Raw genomic sequence first — 18925 nt, forward strand, 5'->3', positions numbered from 1 at the left:
GCGTGGAGAGTTGGAGAGATGATTCAGGAAAGACGAGGCTCATTCTCTGGTGAGAAAGGAGTGTCAAGGGGCAAGCCCCAATCCGCAATGGCATCCGTCATTGTGCGTCCATCGACAGCTATTAAGTATAACAGTCCTCCTGGTGCTAACAAATCTGGTGCTATGCTCCCTAAAGAGCTCCCTCAGGGGAGGTTCTACCCATCCAAGCTTCAGGGGGAATGCTTCAGACCAGGGGAGAGTGTTAGAGAAGCTGTAGCTGGCAGGGTTATCCAACCTAACTCGAACCTGGACGACATGTGTGTCCAGTATAAAAATACTTATATGCGTGGCATGCAGGGAACTATGGGGGCCAGTATCACAAACTCTGTGTGCAGAACTGCGATTTCAGCCGCATCAGCTTTTAGTGTACAGAGTATCAGTGGGACAGCCATCTCTGAGCTGGGCTACTCTGTCTCATCTCGAGGAGAGATCTCATCCCATAACACTGGCTTTTGTGGCCGGGTGCCTAGCCACTCAGGACTAGGAGAGTACCAGGAAGGGTTAGGCTCACGCAACACATCACCAGGGGGGTCTCTGCCTCCCTCTAGTCCAGCAGGGCCACCCCAACCGAGTCCAAGTCTCACCCCAACATCTTCCTCCATTTCTGGCTCCAGTCAGCCTTACTCCTCCTCCTTTGTCCACCTTAAGAAGCACAAAGCGGCCTTGGCTGCCGCCCAGTCCAGAAGCAACTTCTCCACTGTTCCAACATCCATCGCAACTGGAAACTGCTTCCTACCTGTGGAGTCAGTTGACAAAACCCCCATACACAATTCACCCCCTCCACCCCTCAGCCAAGCCTCATCGTCTTCGATCGACAGCAGTAGCGGCAGCTCGGCAAGCGGGAGCACAACAACGGGCAAGTCTAGTCCCCTGCCCAACGGCCAGAGCTCTGGATCAGCCTCGACAAGCAGCGGGCAGCCCAGTAACTACCACAAGCTGAAGAAAGCCTGGTTAACCCGGCACTCAGAGGAGGACAGGAACACAACTGCCACTATATGCTCCACCAGTACTAAACCGGAGAAACTGCCCAGCATCACCACCACCCCCACCACCACCACTACCATCACCAGCACAAGTAACACCTCAGCCATGGCGGAAATGATCAAACCCTGTACAGTCAATCTCAGCGCCTCCACCTCCAGTGAGGTGGAGATGAGCAAAGACAGTGCAAGCAAGGTGGAGCGAGAGAGGCAGCTGGAGGAGAAGGTGGGAGGAGGAGGAGGGGGGGAGGAGAGGAAAGCAGCTCCCTCATCTAGGCGAGGAAACAAGCGGTCGTACGAGTCGGGTTCAGAGAGCGGGGGAGATGACTCCGACGCCAGTGAGAGCAAAATGGAAGGCAGAGCCAAGCGTCAGCCCAAACCCACCTACAAGAAGAAGCAGAATGATATGGCCAAAAAGAAAGGAGACAACGAAAAGGAGGAAGATGACGTGAAGCCCAACGGCATCTTCAGATCGGCCCGAGAGAAGACCAAACTCAAACTAGCCAGCAGCAGTAAGTCTGACAGCCTTGTCTAAATATTTATTATTTTTTTTAAAGCTCATTAATTTCCTAGTTTTTAACAATCGTTACTCAAACAGGAGTAAATTGTGCATTTGTTGGGGACTATTTTCAGTGGCAGATTAATAAGGCAGCTGGACTGAGTGTGTGTGGAATTGAGTGAAAATAAACCAAAGTGTGTGTGTTCATTGTGAAAAGGAAACAGTGCAATGTGTTTTTTAGTTTTTGATCAACAATGGGGCTCTATGGCACAGACCTTTTCTGCTTCTGAGGCAGAAGAGCTGCACTATCAGACTTTGATTAACACAATGCTTTGTAGATTCATTTACTGTTCATACCTACTATGCCTACTGTACACAGCAAGACATGTCACCTTTTACCCCCATACACTTTTACATAAGAATTCTTCGTGCATCTCTAGTAAAATAATAAAATGCAGGTCTGGTCAGTGGATTGATATTGGGCACCACTCTTCTCAGATGGGATCCCCCGCTCTGTCCTGAAGGACTGGAGGAAGGTGAAGAAGCTGAAGCAGACCGCGGAGTCTTTCCTGCAGGATGACTCGTGTGCTGAAATTGGACCCAACCTGCAGAAGTGTCGGGAGTGCAGGGTGGTCCGCAGCAAGAAGGGAGAGGAGCCGACACATTCCCCTGTCTTCTGTCGCTTCTACTATTTCAGACGGTAAAAATATTTTTCTTTCTTTAAAACGTCACTGAAATTTGCTCTCATCCTCATTTTTTGTTTTCCTTTACTGTGTCTGTCAGACATGACTACACTTGGAATTGCAGCTGTAATAAGCCCCCAATTCCTCCTCAAACATGACCTCAGATACTTTGCTCCCTTCATTCATGTAGGGGTCTCTAGATCATTCCCTTTAATTTACAGAGACATAACATTCCCCCATGAGCAAGCACTGATCAACAGAGGCAAGGAAGAACTGCTACTAAGAAACCAGTCCTTACCCGTCTTTTACCTTTTTCTGTAAAGAGAGCAAACCCTAGAGTTCTTGTTTAAGAGGCTACATGTCAAAAATTCTGCCCTGGCAACAACACATAGATCATTAATGAAACGGCTTGTATAGTATGTACTGCCTCTGTCTGTGTTTGTCGCTCTCGCACACATTTACTGTGAATGCACATTAAACACACACACACACACACACACCCAAACAAAAGTTGGATAAGCTGCAGTCTGGGTTCTAAAAGATTATTTGAGTATTTTCTACTCTATAATCTTGCTGTAACAAATTGCTTTGTCTCCCCTTCTACTGTCACCCTATCTCACCTCCTCCCTGTCTGACCCAGTAGACCATCATTTTAGAAACCAATTCACCTGAGCTGACTGGGTTGTCTGACAAGGGTGGGTTTACAGAGAGATGGCTCATCTAGAGTCCAGTTAATAAATGCATATGGCCTACCTTTTGACACATAAGCATTATGTACTTTTGAGGATTACTCATTGCCTTTCCCGTTTCCTAAATTTGCACCTCCTCGATGCTCGATACTACAGCTTGTGACCCGGAAATTGTTCCCAGGCCGCCGCGATGTTGAAGGAGCTCTCAATTCCTAAAATGCACAACGAGGAGTGAGGACCAATTAACGAGGATGCTCCTCCGAGGAGTTAAAGTCGAGGATACACTGATATATCCTTGCAGAAGACTTCTCACCTGCCACATGTAAACATAGAGGCGTGTCAGAGTGAGAGGAGAAAAGAGAGAGAGAGCGGGAATATCGTTGATCTAACATTACAGATCGGGCGGGTCCGATTTTACAAATTATTATTCTTATTAATAGCGGGGGTTAAAATAATACACAATCAACAAGGAAAATAATAACGTTCTCTAAAAGGTGAACATATCAGAGCTGCTGTCAGACAGACAGCTTCATCTGTAAGATTGTCTGAGAGACGCTTGAGAAACAGCAATTTAACAGGATTATTTCAGAATCTAAAGGTCTAGTTCTGTTTACTCTTTCCAGTTTATAACTACTGTAAGTTTTACTGCTTAAATATCCGTCTATATCAGCTGCAGGGGCATTTCTGCCTGCATGGAAACTTTTACAAACAGCACCTCTAATCATTAAAGTAAACTGTTATAGAAAACACTATTCATTAATACATCATTTAAAAGCAACGGAACCTGCAGGGACAGCCGAGGGCCAGTTTAACGTCCGTGCTGGTCTCTAAATCTGAGAAAATAATTAAATCAGGTGGTTGGAATGTGGTAGATGTTAAGCTTATTTGGATAAAGAGCCGATCAACGCAGATAGAGTCCGTTTGTGTGTATATAATATATGCCTAGCCATATTTGTATAGTTCTTTTCATACAAACATTTGTAGTGTTTTACACTAAATCGAGGAGAGGAATCAAAGAAGGAATCGGGGATGCACAAAATGGGAAAGGCCCACAATATACCCCATCATATAGTAATATTTGCAGGTGCCATCTCCGCTCCATCCTTTGAATATGCAGCAGGTGTAAGGATTGTTGGGACTCTGTTTTGTTTTGACTTCCAATGGCTGCAGGGATTTTGAAATAAAATATAAATATGGGATGAACAGGACAGCAACACACATATTTATATTTAATTTCAAAGTCTTGCAAGTACAAACAACAGAGTGGTGATGGAAGTTGACAAACGCAGCAGCTACATCCAATATTTACCACAGTTTGACTGGTGATGTTTCTCAGTCTCCCCTTCTGGCAGCAGAATAATCACTTTGCCTTTCCTATTTTTTATAAAGAAAAAGTATTCATACAGTCGGCCTGCTTGGCGTCAGCTGTAAATTTAATAAGGTGTGTGGCACTATTCTAATTGAGCAGCACTGTGAGTTCTTAGATATAGGCTTTCAGTCTTTTCCATCTTGCTGTATGAGTGCCAAGTTGATATTTATTATTATCTCGGTGTCCTCAATGGTCACAATGGATGCTTATCGTATTTATCGACTTGTGTTATTTGTGTGCTAATAACACTTTTCTTCCCATCCAGGCTTTCCTTCAGTAAAAATGGGGTCATCCGGATGGATGGCTTCTCCACTCCGGACCAGTTTGATGATGAAGCACTGTCCCTGTGGGTCCCTGGACTGATGGAGGAGAGCCACCTGGACCAAACCACAGCCAAGTACATCCTCAGCTTCATAGGAGACAAGTTCTGTCAAATGGTTGTGACTGAGAATACTGCAGCCACCTGGGTCAAGAAGGATGGTAAGCTGTCTTGAAAAACCATTAACACACTACGTTTACATGCACACTAATATTCCACTATTATTCTGAATATGACACAAGTTGTGTAAAAAGCATATTTCAGTTGGATATTCCGAATTAGGCCTTTTTCTGATTATAGCATTTTCTGATTAAGACGTGTGGGATATTCTGGTATTATTCGAGTTTTAGAGGCATTCTTTGGGCATGTATACATCGCATTTGGAATATGCGTCTTAATCCGGATTTTTGATATGCGCACACATCGCTACACTTACCTTTTCAAGAAGCTGGTTGAAGGAATGAAAGAGGAACGCTGTGTTTGCACCGTCCAACCAGTCCGCCACTGCTGGAAAACTTAAGAAATCGTATTTTGCATGTTAGTGGAGTATTCCCTTTCATTAGGTCAGTTGGAATATCATCTTTTTCAGAATAATGGCAAAAAACAGAATATTATTTGCATGTAAACCTGGTCACTGTAATGAAATAATCCTGAGTATGTTTTTAAACACATCCCATTTTTGTGTGTTTCAGCCAAGCTGGCGTGGAAGCGAGCGGTGAGGGGGGTGAGGGAGATGTGTGATGCCTGCGAGGCAACACTCTTCAACATCCACTGGGTCTGTCAGAAATGTGGCTTCGTTGTCTGCTTGGACTGCTACAAGGCCAAGGAGAGAAGGAGCTCCAAAGGTTGGTTGTGTGTATGTTTGGACAGTTAGCAACCAAGTGAGAGGCTGAACGTACAGGCTATACAGGGACACCCCACATCAAAGGTTGTCTCAAAGATCATAAAAGTGAGTCTAAAATGTTAAATACTGCCATGTACTTATTTCTTTAGAACACATTTTTTGTCCTGTACTTTTCCTTTTTTTTTTACTGGCATCCTGGCTTGGTTCAGGTTCCCGACCCCCAAAAACGTTTTTGTACAACCAAAATTGGAAACCTAAACACAAAATCTGAGCCTAAACGCTACCTGACAAATACTACTGTTAAACTGTTAATCCAAAGTTCTTTTATGACTTGTTTGCGGCATGCAAACATGAATTTAAGGCAACCAGACTATTACAATGCAAACACATAAGTAGAATTTCCTGCCTAACCTTTCCCAAAGTAACCTGTTTCCTTACGCACATGTAAACATAATGCTTTTGTATGCAAGAAACCTCTGTTAGTCATTTAAATCAGCATTTAGTGACAAATTCAAGAACCACTGATCTAAATTTAAGCAGGAGAATGCATTGCCAGATTCATTTCTACAGACAGTGAAGAACTAAACAGCACTGACATCAGAGAACCCCTCAGTCTGCTGCAGGCTAAAGCGTTGCCAAATGTGCACCTCTCAAAAAATATAACTATGCGTTGCTCAGTCGTCGCTTGGTAGCGTTGCATTTCCCCCTACTTATTTCCTTGTTCCGAAGCTTATCAATGTCACTGTCTCACTTGCTCTACACACACACACACACACACACACACACACACACACACACACACACACACACACATTGTAAACTTCAGGCCACGTGCGTAGGCTAAGGAGAAAGCTCTGCATTGAGCCTCCGCAGAACCATAAGTCACTCAGTTGTATGATACTTGTGATGTTTATACAGCAAATGACTTTTGTCTCTCTTTCTGTGATCAGATAAGGAACTATACGGCTGGCTTAAGTGTGTGAAAGGCCAACCCCACGATCACAAACACCTGATGCCCACACAGATCATACCTAGCACAGGTACAGTACACACTCTACGTCTCTGTATCTTCCTCTTTACACCGTGTCTGCATTCCATGGTCCTTTGTATCTTTTTGCTGCTTTGTCTTGCCATTTCTGGAACACACATACGGTAGACTAGTGTGTTGCTAATGGGTTAAAGATTTATAGTGATATTTTTGGATTGAAGAAGTCTACAAAAAAACCCATCTTTTATCATCTATTTTGGGTGATGAGCTCAACCAGTGGCAAGCATTATGTTACTGCAGTAATGAAATAACTACTGGACAGTAGAGGGCCAAGTTTTCTTTCTGAAATATTTAAATTCTTGATGTTTCAGTGCTGACAGAGTTGGTGACTTCCATGCACTCTATGAGAGAGAAACACAACATCAAATCCCACTGCCCCTGCACCAACAAGCAGAACCTCCTTACCAAACTACCAGCCACCAACGGAGTCTCACAGGTACTACTGACTATTCCAGCTCCTGGGCGAGGGCACTATGTCACAATTTTTTTTTTTTTTTTTATAATGACCAAAACTGTCTGTTGTAGAGGGACATAACAGAAGTTATGATAATAGGTTCAAGTACTGTACTGTATGGCAGGTTGACTCAGTGTAAGTCCTTTATTCAACCAGCAGGGCAAAACTGTATCAGCACAAGTCAAACAAGAGTAACCCAACATTTGAAATAACGTTTAATAAATGTATTTAATTTTTTACCACGTAAAATTAGTTTGTGTGCAACAGCCACTGTTCCTTAGAAATACATTACAAATGATTAGGTCAGTCTCGCTGCTTGCAGTGTTGTTATTGATGCTTTACTGTGCCATTATCCATTTAGAGCAGAAGGGACAAAAAAATGTAATTAACTGCTAAAACACCAGAACGCTTATGTGTAAACAAGTTTTAAATTTTACGGTATATTAGATTTTTTGTTTATTACATTTTATTAAATTTATACATATAGTTTATGAACCCCTGCTATCATCACATACCCTTCACCATTCCTAGAGATTGGCATGGGGTACTTTCCATAAAATCATCTCTCAATGCAAATCAAACCAGCTTACTGAGATATAACCATGCCAATGTGGGGGGGCTATTTTAATTCCAAAGGCCAAGGGATCTTTATCAGGATGCATAGTATCCTGATCCATGAAATAACTGGCCGTTAAAAATAAAAATGTCCCTGCCTTTCTGGGAATTTAACATAGGGGGTGTATACTTATGCCCCCTGTATTTTAAGGAAGATTATTTATTTATTTACAATACATTATTCATTCACAAAGAAAAGTGGTATCCTTAAAGGTTGGATTTTTCCTAATTTCTTTAAATTAAGGCATTAAGATCAATTTCCAAAAGATGATTTTATAAATTTTATTCTTCTTTTTGCCCAACTTTAGTATGGATTCATAAACGTATGAGAGTACAGTTGTGTACATACACGCAAAATATATGAATTGAGATACAGTAGTTGTTATACATGTTGTAGTACAGGATCTGGAGAATGAGCACTTGGGATGAGGAAAACCTTTTTAAAGTGACAAACTTTATCATAGGTTTTAGTGACTTTTCAACTTCTCTACCCCATCGACAAGTTTGATAACAAGCTGAGCTTGTCAGTCTTCTGTTAACCCTAAACCCTCACCTTTCTCTGCCAGGTTCTGCAGAACGTCCTGAACCACAGTAACAAACTGTCCCTGGTGAAAGCTGAGCCGGGCTCTCAGCAGAACTCTGACCAGGGTGGAACCAAGGCGGAGACTAACGGAGGGCGCGGTGGAGGAAGCAGTCCAGGCAGCGACGCGGGAAGCGCTCCTGTCACCCCGCCTGAGTCCCAGTCCCCTCTGCACTTCCTGGCTGACCTGGCAGAGCAGAAATCCAGGGAGGAGAAGAAAGGTGAGGTGAAGGGAAGGGAAGCCATAAGGTAGTAGAGGGATTATGGATTGTATTTGGTTGTAAAGTTGTAGTCTGTACACTTGTAATCATTCAATATTATTTAAGATTCCTTCTAAATGATCCTGTTCCCTATTTTATGTATATTTCACCACCAGAGCATAGTTAGTAACCTCTTCCTCCGTTTTTTCTAACAGAAAACAAGTCTGTGCTGCTTGGTAAATCGGTCAAGGAGGACAAGGACGGGGACAGCCTGGAGGTCCTGCAGCAGTGTAAAACCACTTCACTGGTGGCAAATAGTACAGAGCAGGGCTCCACACTCAGAGATCTGCTCACCACCACAGCAGGGAAGCTGAAGCTGGGCTCCACGGATGCAGGAATTGCCTTTGCACCAGTCTACTCCACTGCGTCACAGGTACACACACGTTTCTGATGTAATCAAGGTTTGATCATTATTGGTTTGTCGCTGTTTCATCTGCTTTGATGCCTAGGCAAAGCATACCCTACCTGCGTGGCACTGTAAATCAAATGTGTGTGATATGTGAATGTAAATGTGCTGTATTTATATAGCGCTTTTCCAGTCTTAACAACTGTTTCAATTCTACAATGGCAGCAACATTACACCTGCACCACCTAGTCCTGTCAATACACACTGCAAAGTTCAGCTTCGGGTTTCCAAATTTTGAAAGAAATCTTTTTAAAATATTGTTTCTTCCTTTTGCTTCCCCTCGTTCTATAGACTGGGAAAGGTGGGAGGACCATGCCCAATATCCTTGATGACATCATTGCTTCAGTAGTTGAGAATAAAATCCCTGCCAGCCGCCAGAGCATCACCACCAAACTGTCAATCAAGCAGGAGCCTGTCACCCCAAGCAACAACAACAACGTCCCTGTCCCTGCTATTACTGAGGATGCCAAACCAGACAGGAAGAAGTCAGCGCATGTTACTGCAACAGGGCCAGAAGAATCAACCAATCAGTATCCAGATATTCCCCACTGCTGGTTAAACAACAGGCGGTTACTGTGGCTCAAAGATCACAGCAACCAGAACAACTGGAAGCTGTTCAGAGAGTGCTGGAAACAAGGACAGGTACACACCTACTTACAGTATCAGCAGTAGTAGCCAATTGTAGTCTATATCCACGATGTTCCACTTCTGCAATTGCCACTTTGCTGCCTGAAATTCCGCCATACCGGATGTCTTTTACCTTCCGCTTTCTTTGTGTTGGCGTTCTTACCTCTGGTGGACTTCTGAGGACTATGGTGAACTGCTCCTCAGATCTCTGCAGAGTAAATCCAGACAGCTAGCTAGACTATCTGTCCAATTTGAGTTTTCTCTCGCACAACTAAAACAACTTTTGTTATTACACATTTCACCAAAACAAGTTCTTCTGCGATTTTGCAGCAGCATTGAGGCTCTGTCTGGTGCTTACCGCTGCCCAAGATGATTGTGATTGGTTTAAAGAAATGCCAATAAACCAGAGCATGTTTTTCCCTATCCCGGAATGCTGTGTGGACTAGCCAGACCCTCCTTTGCAGCCCTGTGGAGGAAGGTCTGGCAATGTGAGACAATAGCCATAGTAACAGTGCAGTATCAACAGCAGCTAGTAAAGTCATTAGTGATAACGACAGCCATGTGAATGTTTTTGTGTCCGTCCAGCCTGTGTTGGTGTCAGGGATCCATAAGCGACTGAATGGCGGCCTGTGGAAAGCTGACTCCTTCAACCAGGAGTTTGCAGACCATCAGGGAGACCTCCTGAATTGTAAAGACCAGGTTGTGTCCAACTCTGGGATCAAGGAGTTCTGGGACGGATTTGAGGACATCACTAGTGAGTTCATGTTCACCTGGTTTCACCGTTTGATTGATTAGATAGCTGCTTAGACACTAAGGCTCGTTATTGTCACTGATTTCCGATTCACAAGCTCCCGGTTTGATTTACAATTTTGATTCAATAACAATTTGGTAAGGGATATGTCAGTTTTAACTTGGCTGTGAAAGAGATTCTACAAGTGTACAAGGTTCCCTTTAACCTGGTGTATTATTAAAAGTATCAATGTTTACATTAAGAATTAACCCCAGGGCAGTCACATTAAAGTTATTTTTATTTAACATGGACACATTACAGCAGTCAACCTAATAAGTACAACTCTACAGACTCTGCTTTGTATACTCTAGTCAAGTATTGATTGACATTTCATTCAGATATATTGAGATGACCCCTTTCAAAATAGCTATGCCAGTTTTCCCTCGCAAAAATGTAGCTTTGGAGCATTTTTTTTAACCCCCTTCATAGTTGTAACCACTGGATTATTTATGTCTTCTAGAATCCTATGATACAGACAGACATTAATTCTGGATTTTTTGAATCAATACTGAATCATTCCAATGAATAAAAAACAGCCCTATTACACACATCACTGACATGAGTGGATGTCACCATGACCCAGAAAACAGTGATAAACAATTATTGTTTCAGTCTAACTAAAGTCTTCTTACCGGTTCAGAGCGGCCCAAGTCCAAGGATGGAGAACCTATGGTCTACAGACTGAAGGACTGGCCGTCTGGAGAGGAGTTCATGGCCCTCATGCCCTCAAGGTACACATACATAATACACACATAGCTTCTTTATATCACTCTGGTCCCCCTGTGCTGTTGAATCTCAAGCTTCACAACCAAAAACATCAATGCACAGTTGCTAAAAATGCTCACGATAATAATGCATTTCTTGAGCGTGAGGTCTTAAGATGCATGTGATTCAAAAGTGATTGTGAGCACATCTAAAAGAGTTGTTTTTTTCGCAGGTATGATGACTTGATGAAGAACCTGCCCCTGCCAGAGTACTCGGATCCAGAGGGCAACCTCAACCTGGCCTCCCACCTGCCATCTTTCTTTGTCAGGCCGGATCTGGGGCCGAGACTATGCTGTGCCTACGGTAAGGAGGACATTTTACACCAGCAATGATTTAACTAAACTAAAATGAGTGAGGAGCCTCAGAGCTTTGTTATTCAACCCTTGTGCGGACTATAAACTTGTTCTCCTTCCAGGTCAAAATTGAAAATGTACATTTTTATCAAATCTTTTGAATATGTTATTGCTTTTTTTAGTTTTTTGTGTCATCAGTTCTACTCCTTTTCCTGGAATTTATGGTCAACAAACCTTATTTATAGTTAAAAAGATTTAAAAACAGCTAAAAATTATTTTGACTAATAGTAAAGGTCTTCGAAGATGTTGAGTGGATAATCACTGACTGGTTCATGTCAAAGTTCAGTCAGGATATTGTTTTGAAATCATTAAAAAAAAGTGTTTTAAATGCTATAAAATTGAAGAAAACACCTAAAATGTAATGAAAGTAATCATTGATTTTACCTGAATGACTTATGTAACCATCAATGCTATGTATGGGCAATGTGGTTGAAAAAATGGGTCAAATTTGACCCGGGGAAAACACCACGCTTAAACAGCCTCTTAGTTCAACAAGGGTTTTTATGAATCCATGTTTTTCTTTATATTCCAATGTCTTTTATTACAAGACATTTCATTTTATTGTGAAACACTTTGTGATTTTTATCTGGGAAAAGTGCTGTATAAAAGTTGAGAGTATTCAAAGCCCTGATCTAGAGTTCAAATCTGGCGTGACTGATGCTGTGCATATACACGTACATCTGACAAACATCTGGATACTGGGTTTGACCTATTGGTTGATCATATCATAGTCATTGTTCTCCTCTCCTTATGTACACCCTTTCCATGTTGCTGTCCATATGTTTCCATTTAAAATGCTCTGCAGACAGAATCCTTCTCTGCCATTCTTCTTATGATTCAGTTGTGTGTCTACCTGTAGGTGTAGCTGCATCTCAGGACCAGGACTTTGGGACTGCCAACCTCCATGTGGAAGTCTCAGATGTCGTCTCTGTGCTGGTCTATGTAGGAGTGGCCAAAGGCAATGGAGTCCTGTCCAAAACTGGTAAGGCTTACACAAGTCGGTTAAATGATCAACTTAAAGACTGGGTCAACTAACAACTAACAACAAATTATTCTCAATAACCGAGTACAGAACGGGTAAGGATAATAATGTGGAGAGAGGTGAAATGAACAAAGGGAACAGACTGGGTTGCGAGAAAGGTGTCACACCTCATCCGCCCTCTTAATCTAAATAGAGCAGCCAAAGACAGTGATGTCCTATCCAGGACAACACCGCAGCTAAATACTGCTGTCAGCACTCATTGGGACTGCTGAATCTTGTGAACGTGTTCACTTACAAAGGAGTGACAGCTACATTCTATAACCATAGTGTCTACCTGAATATTAAAGGTTGACACTGCATGTTACACACACAGGGTAGCGCAGCAGCACACACACACATGCAGAAGATTACTAATAATAATGTTATGGTGCAAATCCTCCATCATAATAACAATGAGCCATGGTCCAAACGCACCTGGCTTTTAAAGGGAATGGGAGATGACCTCTGATTGTTTCATTCCATGTTACGCACAAAACACACCTATGATGACTTAAGACGCTAAGTACAACCCTTTTGAACCGTGCGCCCGGTGCACGGACTCTTTTTTTTCCGTCGTCAAACTAGCAAAAGGGGATTTGGACACGCCCTAAACCCACCTGCACCAGGCGCTTCACGCCCTGTGCTTAGATTGTTAAAATAGGGCCCGATAACCTTTACACATTCTGTTGTGGACTTGCTGATTTAGGTGTGTTGATGGGCCTGTGTATTAGAGTGATATAACAGAAAGTAACAGTCTTCTTCTTAATGGAAGAAACATGAGAAGTTGAAACACAAAAAACACAATTAAGTACTAGCTAGATTATGGAAATAGCATTCTCAGTTTCTTCTGTGTTGTCCTTTTTTGAACATGATGATTTTATGAATCAATATATCAGGCAATGTGCCTGTAGTTTGAATTATTTGAAGTAAATATGAAAAAAAGTTTCTGTTCATTTCCAGACAATAAATTACATTGGTCATGGGTGTTTTATTACGGATCCTTACAGTGGTGGAAGAAGTATTCAGATACTTTACCAAAGTACTAGTGAAACACTGTAAAAATACTATGTTACAAGTAAAAGTCCTGCATAGAAATTGTTTCTTGAGTACAAGTATGTAAGTATTGTCTGGAAAATGTACTTACAGTATTAAAAGTAAAAGTACTCAATGCAGAAAACACCTCCCATTTCAATCTAAACAGTTCTGTCAATCAACAAAGTTTTTTATGAAGCTAATCATTTCAGTTTAATTTATAATAAAACATCCTATTTTATAAACTGCACGTGTTTTGTTTGCAAAAATCGGTAATATGTAAAGTAATTAAGTACTAAAGCTGTCCGATTAATGGATCAAATAATTCAAAAGAAATGGAAAAGTAGAAATGTTGTCCATGAAAATGTGTGGGACCCTGATGTAAAAATCCAAAAATCCAAACAGAAGACATGAAAGTCAGACATCAAGCTAAAAGCATAAAAGACAGGAAAAACTGAACGGAAAAAATGAAAATAATAATTCAATGCAGCCTAAGAAACATGAGTGTGTTTCTGTGTGTGTGTGTGTGTGTGTGTGTGTGTGTGTGTGTGTCTGTGTGTAGGAGTGTTGAAGCGCCTAGAGGAGGAGGATCTAGATGAGGGGGTCAGAAGAAGGCTCAAAGACTCCAGTGAGACACCGGGGGCTCTGTGGCACATCTACCTCAACAAAGACATGGACAAAGTCCGAGAGTTCCTGCACAAGGTCAGCACTCTGATGTAGAGGTGTCACATGACATTGCCGTAAACCTCAGTAGCAATACTGACCTCAGTAACATCTTCTTCTTCCCCCACTCACTCACCAACCGCCACCTCGGCTCTGTAACAAGCAGGGATTGGACGTGTCGCTGGACCAGGACCCAATCAGAGAGCAGGGCCTGTACCTGAGCAGGAAGCAGCGGCAGCGGCTGCTGGATGAACACGGAGTCCAGGGCTGGACTGTAGTTCAATTCCTGGGAGACTCTGTACTTATACCAGCAGGGGCCATGCACCAGGTATACACACACACACACACTCACACACACACACACACACACACCACACATTGCAAAGAGAAATCTCAGATGCTTCAGCAGACAGGAAGTTCTGCTGCGCCCTTGTTCGTTATTCTGTATGTAATTTGTCTGTTCTCATCCTTTTTTTCTAGTTTTATGTTTTGTTCTTCTGAAGATGTATGCAATTTATAGCTGTATGATATTCAATATTATTGGACAAAAGAAGCTTTAATTTAAATGGGACTTGTACAGTTTATTTAATTTTCTTTCAGTAAGTGTTTTTCAGTTGTAATATGGCTCTACTGTGATGGAGGACACCAGTTAACCTGTCTCACACACACCACACACACACACACACACACACACACACACACACACACACTATCCTTTAAACAGTAAAACTGTGTTCATTTCACTTGATTGGCTCATAGGCACTTCAGGTACTGCACATACAGTCTGAAACGGGAGCTTCTGTTCCAGTAGAAGGCACACCACAACACTGATATAAATATCCACATGAATAAATAAATAAAAATTCCACATGCCATTTCCCCCTTTCATCAAGCAACACACACACACACAGATACCTCATTGATAACATAATGAAAATATTTCATCTCACCAAAATGTGGCATACGTTAAATGTTTGTGTTTTAAACAACAAACAACAGGTTTGAAGGTGGTGCTTTTGCATTATTCTTTGTGGAGAAACTCAGTTTTACGGATCTGTCTGCTACTATCTGAGTCCGGACATCACTGACGTGTCCTCACATCCTCTCTTCGTCCTGTCTGCCAGGTCCAGAACCTCCACAGCTGTGTCCAGGTCATCAATGACTTTGTGTCTCCCGAGCACGTGGCCAACTCCTTCCACCTGACCCAGGAGCTCCGGCCCAATAAAGAGGAGGTCAACTACGAGGATAAACTACAGGTGATGGACCACAGCACACTCCACTGTCATTGAACGCAACATTGTTAAAATCCTTTTCTGACGTATGATGATGCAGCTTTTTCTCATATTTAATTTTTTTTATATATTAGATGATATACTGAATATTTATCTGATCAGGATCTGATAAGATTCCCTATCACATGGACATGTGTCACCTCTGTCAGGGTGACACATGTCAGAGTCAGCCTCTCTACTTCCTGTCTCCCTCCTGCAAGCCTTTCACTTTTCTTTAGTGTGTTTGTGCGCCTGTTGTGTGTGTGTGTGTGTGTGTGTGTGTGGTGTGTGTGTGTGTGTGTGTGTGTGTGCGTGTCAGTATGAAACAAGGACAGACAGAATGACAGAGTGAGTCATCATCATCAGTGATCTTCTGTGGACATTAATTCCCTCTGCTCCGCATGCACTCCACACACACTCATTCTGCCAATCGACAGGACTGAAAAGGAGTTGTGATTCCCCATCCATCTTCCTTCTGTTTGTCTGGCCGTGTTCACACTGACAGACTGCAGGGTAGGAGAAAAAGCTGGAGACCAGCTCTGTCGGGTTTATCAGTGGAGGAGAGTTCTGTTGGGAGACCACAGTACAACTGGAGAACCGGCTCTGTCTTAACGTATACCTACAGTCCACGCTTTTACCTCAGGGCTGTCCATCTAAATTAGGGCTGCACATTTAATCCCAATTGTATCAAAATCATAATATGGACTAGTGCAATATCGAAATTGCGGTGGGGGGGGGGGCCGCGATATTTGTTCCATAAACCATTCTAAAATGAAGTAGGTTGGTGCTGCGGAGATGTCCTGGCCCACAGGTCCTCTTGCAATATCAGTCAAAATAATCCCAATTAGGTATTTTCCTCATATCGTGCAGCCCTTATCTAAATGTGCACGGATGAAAATCCTGCATCACCATAACTACAAGTTGTAGGTTTGGGGGTGAAATGCTTTTACAGCGACTACATTGCGATGTATCTCTGTTGTTTTTTCTGAGGCTTAGCTATACCATATCAGAATCAGAATCAGAAAAGGTTTTATTGCCACAATAAATCCACTTATGTGGAAAGTCAGAGTGGCCTCTGGATTCATAGCCAGTTCAACCTGCATCTGACCCAATGAGGGTCCATAGCAACGGCACTCTGTACCTCTGTCTAACTTCTAACTTCCAGGCTTGTTTTGAAGCTGGATATATCATCAATATGAATGTGGATGACATTAGTAATAGTTTCTAGTGACGCATTGGCGACATTTTTAATGTGATTCCCTGCTTTGTTCTAACGCCGCTCCCTCTCTTTAGTCCTCCTCCAGCCAGACTGATCTCATGAAGTGGCGTGTGTGTGACACACACGCCGAGTCGTATCTGTTCTCAAGATGCATACTCGCTTTTTATCAACGCCGTTTGGCCTCCGTTCACTTGGAGACATTACCTTGCAATAGCATTTGAATTTAAGCCGTAGCGAGTAGTATGAACACGCTGGCATATCCATCAGCTGACAGTTTGTAACACAGCAGTAAAACAGACTATTGATCATAGTGTGTAGTCTTTTATGTTTTAAAACAAGCTTCTAGAGACTGGACCGGTTGAATCCAAGCCACAACGTTGGCAACTTTCCCCTGCAAAGTCATCCGGACGTTTTCCATATTACAATGATGCAGTCTCCTGAGAATTTTGGTTAATCTACTTTTTTTTATTTTATGAAAATGGCTGAGTGTTGTTTGTCCCTCTAAATAATGCCATAGCTGGACTAAAGTCACACCCTAGATGCATGTGAAGAAAGGCGAAACAAAACCGGTCTGCATCTGAGCTCAGTTTAGAGGGTCACACTAAAGGATCAGAATCCATATTCAGATGAGTTATTTCAATAGGAGGTGTTCACTCCCACAGATAGCTACAGGACGTCCAGTCTATGGTCCTGTGGTTATCAGTCAGGGACTGAGTTGCAGGGAGATGGATGCAGGCTTCATGTTATTACATTAAGTTTGTAAATAGCAGTTAGCAATTCAGTTTCATGCACAAGATAAGATATTCACCGGATGTGTCTAACTTGGCTTTTAGCTTCAGATAAATCTTCTTCTTTTCTTTTTTATATATATATATATATATATATATATATATTCAGAAAACATAATATAGGAAACATAACAGTTACAAACAACATGCTGAGACATAGGAACGCGTCCCAGGGCCACGAAAACACAGGAAAAAGAGGAGGGAGGGAGACAAAACAACACGTTCAGAAACAGACACAACACACCACACACACACACACACACACACAAAAGATAGGGAAATTCCGATGGTCACGATGGAGATACACCAACCAGTCATAAAAACAGATACAAATATAAATACCTAAATGAATAAATATAAATATTCCACATGCCATTCATCAACCTAACACACACACACACACACACACACACACACACACACACACACACACACACACATATACACACAAATGTACAAACACCCTCCCTCTGACATACAGCCACACATGTGTACACACACACACACACCAGCCCTTCATATATATGCATATACACACACTTATACTGCGATGGGGGACCCCTGGGAATGTCCACACCATCATAATCCACTATTAATGAAACCGTTTCTCTCTCCCCCCCCACTCAGGTGAAGAACATCCTGTACCACTGTGTGAAGGAGGTGGTGAGCTCCCTGAAGAGGGCCGGCTCTGAGGAGGACGATGACAACGAGAACGAGAACTCATGACCCCCCCACCCCACCCACCCTCAGCCTGGTGCTCACCTTCCAGGGAGGGACACGATCCCATCAGCACCGAGGACTAGCAGTGACCAAGTCAGAGCTGGTCATGTGACCCAGGATTGCCACACACAGCCAGGTGGCCAGTCATCCCCCCCCCCCCCCCCGAACCTTCAGTGCCAAGAGGAGACACAAGACCAGAGGGTCCACCAGACTGACAGGGATTAAACCTCAACTGCCACACCTCTTTGTTGGTTCATAGACTCACAGCACAAGGAGGACAGAGGCATTCTGGGAAATGGAGGACAGCATGAAGGTTGGGAGCCTTATAAAAAGCCACTACAAGCCCCCACTGACGCAAAACTCTTTAGTGTGACTGATGGTGCATCCTGCCAAGATCCAGTTTCCATGGAGACTGCCCTGTTAGCTGATGTTCACAGGTTGGAGACACTGAGCCCCCCCCCCCCCGCTGCTCTCTCACTGTAATCTTTGTGGTTTAATCCCTGTCTGTAGCAGCAGCCAACACGTCTTGGACAGAAGATTTCGCTGATTACATCAGCATCACCAGCAGCAAGCAGCATCAGGACCCCAATTGTCATCTCTGCTGTTTAAAAAGAATCTTGAAGAACGGAAAAAAAAAGAAAAAGAAAAAAGATTTGAGGGAGAAAAAAACGCAAAGAGAAATCTCAGATGTTTCAGTCGGCAGACAGGAAGCTCTGCCGCCCTCGTTTGTTGTTCCGTCTGTAATTTGTCTGTTCTCGTCCTTTTGTTCTAGTTCTATCTGTCTGTTGCTGTTCATTTTTCTTCTTTTTCCCTACAAACATTGTTTTTATTTCCTCTGTGAAGATGTATTTATTTTATAGCTGTATGATATGCGATGTTATTGGGGGGAAA

The 18925-nt window shown here is 42.7% G+C and overlaps 1 protein-coding gene across 7 annotated transcripts in view; it reads left to right on the plus strand.

The window, feature by feature from the left end:
• jmjd1cb (jumonji domain containing 1Cb) overlaps positions 1 to 18659 on the plus strand; it is a 138409-nt gene extending 119750 nt beyond the window's left edge. For 6 of the 7 annotated variants that reach the window (XM_032502826.1, XM_032502829.1, XM_032502830.1 and 3 more), the window contains 17 exons: positions 1 to 1531; positions 2017 to 2218; positions 4525 to 4739; positions 5271 to 5423; positions 6373 to 6462; positions 6782 to 6906; positions 8106 to 8340; positions 8535 to 8752; positions 9077 to 9427; positions 9998 to 10166; positions 10843 to 10933; positions 11140 to 11270; positions 12180 to 12302; positions 13936 to 14076; positions 14198 to 14364; positions 15161 to 15292; positions 17942 to 18659. The exon at positions 1 to 1531 is cut by the window's left edge. In XM_032502826.1, the coding sequence (XP_032358717.1) occupies positions 1 to 1531; positions 2017 to 2218; positions 4525 to 4739; positions 5271 to 5423; positions 6373 to 6462; positions 6782 to 6906; positions 8106 to 8340; positions 8535 to 8752; positions 9077 to 9427; positions 9998 to 10166; positions 10843 to 10933; positions 11140 to 11270; positions 12180 to 12302; positions 13936 to 14076; positions 14198 to 14364; positions 15161 to 15292; positions 17942 to 18040 (4173 nt within the window). In that variant the 3' untranslated portion in view covers positions 18041 to 18659. The remainder of the gene's footprint in view (positions 1532 to 2016; positions 2219 to 4524; positions 4740 to 5270; positions 5424 to 6372; positions 6463 to 6781; positions 6907 to 8105; positions 8341 to 8534; positions 8753 to 9076; positions 9428 to 9997; positions 10167 to 10842; positions 10934 to 11139; positions 11271 to 12179; positions 12303 to 13935; positions 14077 to 14197; positions 14365 to 15160; positions 15293 to 17941) is intronic. The other variant, XM_032502828.1, reaches the window with a different exon arrangement.
• Positions 18660 to 18925: the final 266 nt, after the last annotated feature.

The sequence above is a fragment of the Etheostoma spectabile genome, chromosome 21 (genome assembly GCF_008692095.1).
Source record: "Etheostoma spectabile isolate EspeVRDwgs_2016 chromosome 21, UIUC_Espe_1.0, whole genome shotgun sequence".
Classification (NCBI taxonomy): Eukaryota; Metazoa; Chordata; class Actinopteri; order Perciformes; family Percidae; genus Etheostoma; species Etheostoma spectabile.